Genomic DNA, 7,711 nt, shown 5'->3' on the forward strand with positions numbered 1-7,711 from the left:
CGCGCCGCGCACGGCCCCGACCCCGGCGCGCCGTCGCCGCCCACCCCCCCCGACCCCGCAATAAGCAATTTCCCCAGGCTCTCCCCCGAGCAGCGCGCATCAAATGCTTGCCAGCCCGTGGCGTTGTTCCCGCTCCCCCGCGACGTTTCCCCGCCGGGCACCGGACCCTTCCCCGCCGCCGGGCTGCGGCGCTCATCGCCCGCGGCGCGGCGAGAGGGGAAACACCCTGAAACTACCGTCCCCCGCTCTCCCTCCGAGGGCGGCCTCCGCCACGGCCGGCACCGGCCGGCAGCGCGGCGCCCGGCTGGAGCGGGGGCGCGGGGGGTGTGCGGCGGGAGGCGGGGGGGAGACCCGCGGGCCGCAAGGGGTTAAGGCGCGGCGCGCCCCGCCGCGCGCCCCGCGGAGGCGCATCGCCCCGCGGCGGGGAGCCAATCGCCGGGCGGGCTGCGCGGGGGCCGCCCAATGGGAAGGCGCGGGGCCGGCGCTGTCAGGCGGCGGTGAGGGATGACAGCGCCGCCGGGAGAAAAAGGAGAGGGCGGGCGCGGGGCGGGACAGAGCGGGGCGGAGGCAGCGCCCGCGCCGCCAGGGACCCGCGGCGGCGCCCGGCGGAGCGCGGCGCGGCGGCCCCGGCCCTATGGGCGGGCGGGCCGGCAGCGGCGCAGAGAGGCTGCCCCCGCTGGCGCCCGCCCTCCCGGCGGCAGAGAAGGGCCCGGCACCGGCACCGGCGCGGCCGCGGCCGGCGATGCGGTCGCCCAGCTGAAAGGCGCGGCGCGGTCCGCTGCTCGCCCGCGGGGCCGCCCGCCGCCGGGCCATGGCCGTCCGCGGCGGCAACGCCCTGACGCCTTTCTCCATCCAGGCCATCCTCAACAAGAAGGAGGAGCGCGCCCGCCACGCGGCGGGGCGGCCGCCGGCCCCGGGGGCGGCCGGCGGATGGCGGCTGTGCGGCGCCGCCGAGGGCCCGCCGCCGCCCGCCGCCGCCCGCGCCCCAGCCCCGCGGACGCCGGCGGGCTGGGACTCGGACTCCGCGCTCAGCGAGGACCCCGAGGGCGAGCGGCGCTCCGAGGAGGAGGGCGCCGGCGGCAGCGCCCGCACCGCCGAGGACGCGGGCGGGGGGCGGCCGGCGGCGGCGGCGGAGGAGGAGGCGCAGCCCCCGGAGGCGGCGGAGCGGGACGCCGCCGGCCTCAGTGACAGCGAGATGTCGGCCGCCGTCTCCGGTAGGGGCGGCCCTGGCGGCGGCCTCTGCGCACCCGGGCGGGGGGGGTGTCCCGGGGGGGGGCGGGGGGGGCTGCTGGGAACGGGAGATGATCGGAGGGGGGGCTTTCCGCCGGCCCCGCGGAGTTGTGCCGCGGGCCCCGGCTGTGCCGGGGGGAGAAAGCCGCCGGGCGAGGGAGGGCGGATCGGGGAGAGCCCGCAGCCCGGGAGGGCGCCCGGCGCTTAGAGGACGGCGAGAAACCCCGGCGGCGGGGTCGGCAGCGGCTCGGCCGGGTCTCCTGCGCGGGTGCGGGTCCTCCGCGGAGCGGGGCGCGGGGATGTGGGTGTCCCGGTGCCTTGCTGCCTGCCCTGACGGCCGTGCTCTCGCCCTGCCCGCAGATCGCAGCCCCCCGGAGGACGAGGACGGAGCGGGCAAGTGCGGGAATCTGCTGCCGGGGGAGGAGGAGGCGGCGGCGCCGAAGCCGCGGAAGAAGCGCTCCCGCGCGGCCTTTTCCCACGCGCAGGTCTTCGAGCTGGAGCGGCGCTTCAACCACCAGCGGTACCTGTCGGGGCCCGAGCGGGCCGACCTGGCCGCCTCGCTGAAGCTCACCGAGACGCAGGTGAAGATCTGGTTCCAGAACCGGCGCTACAAGACCAAGCGGCGGCAGATGGCCGCCGACCTCCTGGCCGCCGCCCCCGCCGCCAAGAAGGTGGCCGTCAAGGTGCTGGTGCGCGACGACCAGAGACAGTACCACCCCGGCGAGGTGCTGCGGCCGCCCTCGCTGCTCTCCCTCCAGCCCTCCTACTACTACCCCTACTACTGCCTGCCCGGGTGGGCTCTGTCCACCTGCGCCGCAGCCGCCGGCACCCAGTGAGGGGCACACGTACATTACCCGCTCCCCCCCGCCTCCAACCTCCCCCACCGCACACACTGGCAGCCAGGAAACCCATCTCCCCTCTGCCACCCCCCCCCAGCCAGCCAGCCAGCCAGCTTCTGAAATCCAGAGCCCCAGCTGCAGTTCTCAGTGCCTTGGACAGTATTTATTATTATTTTATTGTTATTTTTATTATTAATATTATTTGGATGGTTCCTCACCCTCTCCTCTTCCAACATAGGACTTCTCAGCCACCCCCGCCCCGACCCTCACCCCATCCCCACCCCGCCAGCCGAGGACTCTCGCGATTCGGCACGACTAGTTCATGGTATCCATGTTGTCAGTGTATTTGGTGTAGACTTTTTGTTTTTATTTCGCTTCGGATTCGTAGAGACTCGATCTTGTGTGGGAGAGAGAGAGAGAGAGAAAAAAAGGAGAGAAAAAAAAACCGCAAAACCAAATGCAGCTCAAAAGAGGAGATCAAGGACTCCCTCGGTGGATTGTAAGGAAGATTATTTTTGACATCTGTTTGAGTCCTTGGTCTTCCAACTCGTTGCAAACTGAGTGTGCCTTGTATGGTGCTGAATGTAAGGAAGCCTCTTTCAGATCCCCCCTGCTTTTGTTGCCCATGTTATTGCTGTACTCCGTGATCCCTGGCAAAGGATAAATATGTCACAAAAGGGTGAGACTTATATCGAAACCCCAGACTTCTTCTTTTCCTTTTTTCCTGAGATCTTTCCGTGTTCGGGGAGGGAGGAGTTACAAATTTTTCGCACTTTCCAGTTGTATTAAAGTTGTTGTTATTATTATTTTTATATTCAATGTGAATATTTCTAGTCAGGCTTTTTAAGAAATCGATGTAACGGGAAATTTTAATACCATCGGTGCCTTTTACAGTTCTTCTGCAGACCTCTCCTTCAGGGGCGGGGATTTCTGATCTGCTCAGCAATGTAATTACAGTCTCTTTCTTTCAAGGTAACTCATTGCTTTTTTTTTTTTTCTTCTTTTTTTTTTTTCCTCCCTTTCTCTTGTAATGGCACTGTGCACTCAACTAGATTATTTACTTCAAATGAATTGTGAATGTTTGTAAGCTACCCGCTGTACTTTTTTTTTTTTTTTTTTTTTAATTTATAAACTTTAGTTTAACACTTAGCTCTGCCGCTTGTGTCGTTTCTGAGAGCGGATACAGATTTCCCCAGCGACTTTTTCCCCGCAGCAGACTTTGGGCTGTAGTTTGGACCACGTCCCTCCTTTTCCCACTTGCATGGAGGCTGGCAGTGGCTCTGGTGGGAACTGGCATCTCCGGTGGTGGGGATGTTGAGGCCTGGCGGAGATCTTACCCCCCGGTCCCCGGGGCCGCTCTGCCCGTGGGGACCGTGCAGCACTGGTGCCGGTTCCCTCTGTGGGAAGCGGAAGGGGCGAAGGGGCTGGGGCCGGGCGCCTTAAGGAGTTATTTGATAACGCCTGTCCAGGACGGAGCGATCCCTCCTGCCGGAGAGCCGGGATTGCTGGTTTAATTTATGGCTGCCGGGGTTACGGTGAGGATGCGGTGCGGGCAGAGGAGCCGCGGGGACATCAAATCGGTTCTCCCGGGCGAGGGCGGTCTCGCTGGGACGGGCGGCCCGGCAGCTGCTTGTTTCCACGGGCCGTGTCGGCTCAAACCCTTGGCAGCTCCCGGGGAAAGTGCGCGGGTCGGCGGAGTGTTTTCTCTCCGCCGGAGTCTGGCGGGGAGGCCGGGCCCGGGGGCCGCGGGCGGGCGGGCGGAGGCACCGGCTGGGGCTGCGGGATGGGGCTTCGCAGTCCTGTTCGTATCCCGACACAGCCGCGATAGCCGCTTGGGGCAGCCTCCCGCCTTGGACTGAATCCCCTCCAAGCCTCCGCGGCGAGCCCGGGCCCTCGGCACGGTGGCTGGCAGCGCATCCCCGCCGCCGGCCGCCGGCCTCCGGCCCTCCCCGCCGGGGCCAGCGCTGCCAGACGGGGTGGGCAGCTCCAAGCCGGGGGGCCGGGACCGGGCAACGGCCCTCGCAGGGACCGGAGCCGGCGGTGGCTGCGGTAGTTTCTCCGCGCCGGTGCAGCCCTGCCCGGGCCTCCCTCACAGGCGGCCGCGTTGCCTGGCCGCCGCCGCCGCCTCTCCATCGCCGCCGGCTTCTTTACTTCCCCGCCAGGTCGCACGGGCTTCCCTCGGGCTCCCGAGCACGGAGCGGCTCGGAGGAAGCCCCTGCTGCCCCATGCCCCCCCGGCCGCGGTCCTTGCGAGCCGCCCCGAGAGGCGGCCGGGCAGTTTCCTCCTCAGCCCCCTCGCCCCGGCCCTCCCCAGTCGTTATTCCGCCCCCCCCCCCCGCCCCCCCCCGCGCCAGGCTCGGGCAACCAGCGGTGCGGGCTGACTGCCTTCGCCCCGCAGGGGCGATGCACCCGGGCTGGCACCCCCGGCTGCCCTCGGCGGTGGGGAGAGGGGCGGCGGCGGCTGCCCGGGAGCTGCCCCGGCCCCGGGGCGGACTCGGGGCGAGCTCTCGGCTCCTAAAGCCGTCAGCCGTCGTGGCATCGGGGCGGGGGGGAATGCTTTGGGTTTGGTTTTGTTCCGCCGGGCGGGTCGGGAATCCTGCTCGGCGAAAGGAGCGCTCCAGATGTAGCGGTCCTGTGCTCTATGGCGAAGACCTGGGGGGACACGGGAGGACTGACATTTATTAGGCCCGATCCTGAAACCCTTTTTTTTCTTTCTTTCTTTCTTTTTTTTTTTTAACTATTTCCTTCCACCTTTCCCACCGCTTTCCCTCCTGGGAAAATGAAAGTTTTGGATGGCAGGAGCAGGGCCCCCGTGCACTTGGGAAGGTGAAGAGGAGCCCCTGCTGCCCCGCAGACAGCTCAATTCCCTCCTTTTCTTGCCCCTGGGGACGTTTCTCTGCCTGCAGCCCCGTGTCCCCGTGTGAGGCTTGCAACCCCATACAAGACGTAGAGCCGCTCACTCCCGTCCCAGCTTCGATGGGACAGTTTACACCAGCGGAGGTTTTGGCCCCGGCGGGGATGGGGAGGCAAGGCGGCGGGGTGGCTTTTGGCGAAGCTCGTTATGGTTGCTACCGGGCTCCCTGTTGGAAAGAGAGGATTATTCCGAAGCCTTCTTTTTCCCGTAGGTCACCGTGTTTTATTATTTTGCTTCGTGCTTGCTGACGGATGTAGCGCTATAGGGAACCGCCTGATATGAAAAGAAAGCGTCGGTCATTAGAGCTTCCCCGGGGATCCCCGGGTTGTAACGCTGGATAACATACGCAGGATAAAGCGTCAAACTGGTTTTCTTCGAATCCGGTAAAACTAAGATTCATTTTACTCGAGACAGAAGTTGCTGAAAAAGATGATCCGAGTGAAGTTACTTGGAATTTTAGGATTGTGTTTAATATCGAATATTTACGCATCGAGAGTGTCTTCGTTTGACGTTGGCAAAATCCGGTATTTGAGAAACGTCAGTGTTTTGCATCGGGAAAATTTAATCGATAATTTAATGGAATTTTACCGGAATTTGGAGGCATTTCTATTCCTGTTTTTATTGAGAATTTTACGATTTGAGATATAAAGCAAACGCTCCGAGTCTTTTTGTCTTTTCTTAATGACGAAATCCCTAGTAACTCGCGCGTAACTGTACCAAGGCCAAAGGAATCGGTCTGGATTTTCGGCGTTGAAGCAAAATGATAGCAAAACTATATATAGCTGATAGCAAAACCTGGGCTCTAACACGCTCTCTCCATCCCCTCCGAACACACATTCAGCTCATCAGCACATCCACGGCTGCAGCAAGAAAATAATCTCCCTAACGATATGTCCCGACTGCGGCCTCTCTCCAAAACCCCGAATCCGTACAGGAGCCGTGGGAATCACTTTCCATCCGGCCATGGACAAGCTCCAGCCTTAAAGAAGAGAAAACAGTCGCGATAGAAGGGGGGGGGGGAGAGAGAGAGAAAAACCACCGCAGCTACAAGAAATTCGATTGTTGAAATGTAATGTAAATTGTGTATATCTTTGCATATGTCTCCACAGGCGCTTGTGTTTGCGTATCAAACACTCGCACAGGCGCACAGACCGACTCTGCAACCGGGAGGCTGCCTATATTTAGATACGTCCCGCTCGCTCGCAGGGTAATAAAACAGGAAACCACGTAGATTTCCCCCGCGACACACACACACACACACACACACACACACACACACTTGTCAGGTAGAAATCAGCGACGCTTCCCCGGGAGGAGGAGAAGCAGCAGAAGATGCCGGAGCACGGGCAGTCCCCCCGGCAGCGCAGCACCTGCCCGGCCTCCCAGGGCCTCCCGGGAGCAGGGGGCAAAGGTGGCCCGGAGGTTAAGGGCCTCTCCCCGGCAGGCCCGGGGCTTTGGCAGGCGATTTTCCGCTCCGCTTGTCCTGTCAGTGGGAAGGGGACGCGCCCCGAGGGCAGCCCCCGGCCCTCCCCGCGGCTCCCCCGGGTCTGCGGCACCAAACCGCCGGAGCAGGCATCTCCGCTCGGAGAGTCCCGCAGCCCGAGGCAGGGATGCTCCCGCCCGTAGGCGGTCGGGAGCGCCGGGAGCTCCGCCGGAGCGGGGCTGACCCAGGCGGCCGAAAAGCAGGACCCCCGCGGCCAGGGGAGCCCTAAGGTGGTGGCAGCGGTGGCTCCAGCGAGCAGCCCGGTTTTTTTCCCCAGGTGATGGGAAAAATAAAGGGCAGGTCTGTCTGCCCCGGCCACAGGTACCGCTCCTAGCCTGTCCGAAAGCCTCCCAAAAGCAGACTCTTCCTTCGCGTCGTTCGCTGCTGCGGAGAGCAGCGCGATTAACCGGGGAGCAAGGTGAACCGGGGAGCAAACGAAACCTTTCCCAGCCGAGTCGCACGGCGGTCAGCGCCGGGACCCCGCACCGCTCCGCGCCGGGGCAGCGCTCCCGCCTCCGGAGGCGAGCAGAGACGCCGGTGGGCGAGGAGGCTCTGCCCGGAGACCCCCGGCCCGCCGGGGCTGCCGCCCGCCGGGCCCCGCGCACCGCTCTGCCCCCGGGGAGCCGCGCCTCCCCCGCGCCGAGGCAGCTCCGCACGGCGGCTAGCCGGTGCCTTGCCGAGGGACTTGTCCCTTTTTTTTAAAACATGGTTTGTGTTTGTATTCTTTTTTTTTTTTTTTATTAAGGGAGGGAGAGAATTTCGGCAATCCGCACGCAAATCCTCGCTCTCTCTCCGGAGGGACGGAGCGGAGCGGGAGGGCAAGTTCACGCCCGGGCCCGCCCGGGAGGGGGATGTCGCGGTGCCCGGCGAGGGCCGGCACCAGCCCGGGGCAGGCCGGGGGCGAGGGCTGCCCTCCTACCCCCGCTACCGCAGACGCCTCCCTGCCCAGCTCCCGGCCGGGTCCCACGGGCCCGAGAGGAAAGCCCCGGCCAGAGGATGAGGGTTTTGGCTCCGCGGCCCGGAGCTCCTGGGGCGTCTGAAGAACCACCCCCGCCTCTTTCCCCGGCTGCCTCCCCAGCTCTGCACCGGAGCTGGGAGAGGTGTTATCCACGAGGCTGGTCCCAAGCGATGCTGGCCACTAGCGCAATTGTCGGGGCGCTCCTTGAAAAAATAATAGCGGGGAGTGGTGGCTGCAGAGCCGCAGGTTACGCCGTTTTGGGGGTCTCAGGTGCGGCCGTGGTTTTTT

At 64.4% G+C, this 7,711-nt stretch overlaps 1 protein-coding gene across 1 annotated transcript; it reads left to right on the forward strand.

Annotated features, from left to right (window-relative positions):
• Window positions 1-568: 568 nt before the first annotated feature.
• Window positions 569-3,303, forward strand: NKX3-2 (NK3 homeobox 2). The gene is made up of 2 exons (XM_052811113.1): window positions 569-1,214; window positions 1,591-3,303. Exons 1-2 carry the CDS (start codon window positions 812-814, stop codon window positions 2,064-2,066), a joined length of 879 nt encoding a protein of 292 aa, XP_052667073.1. The 5' UTR covers window positions 569-811; the 3' UTR covers window positions 2,067-3,303.
• Window positions 3,304-7,711: the final 4,408 nt, after the last annotated feature.

Source organism: Harpia harpyja, chromosome 2 (genome assembly GCF_026419915.1).
Source record: "Harpia harpyja isolate bHarHar1 chromosome 2, bHarHar1 primary haplotype, whole genome shotgun sequence".
In the NCBI taxonomy this organism is placed as follows: Eukaryota; Metazoa; Chordata; class Aves; order Accipitriformes; family Accipitridae; genus Harpia; species Harpia harpyja.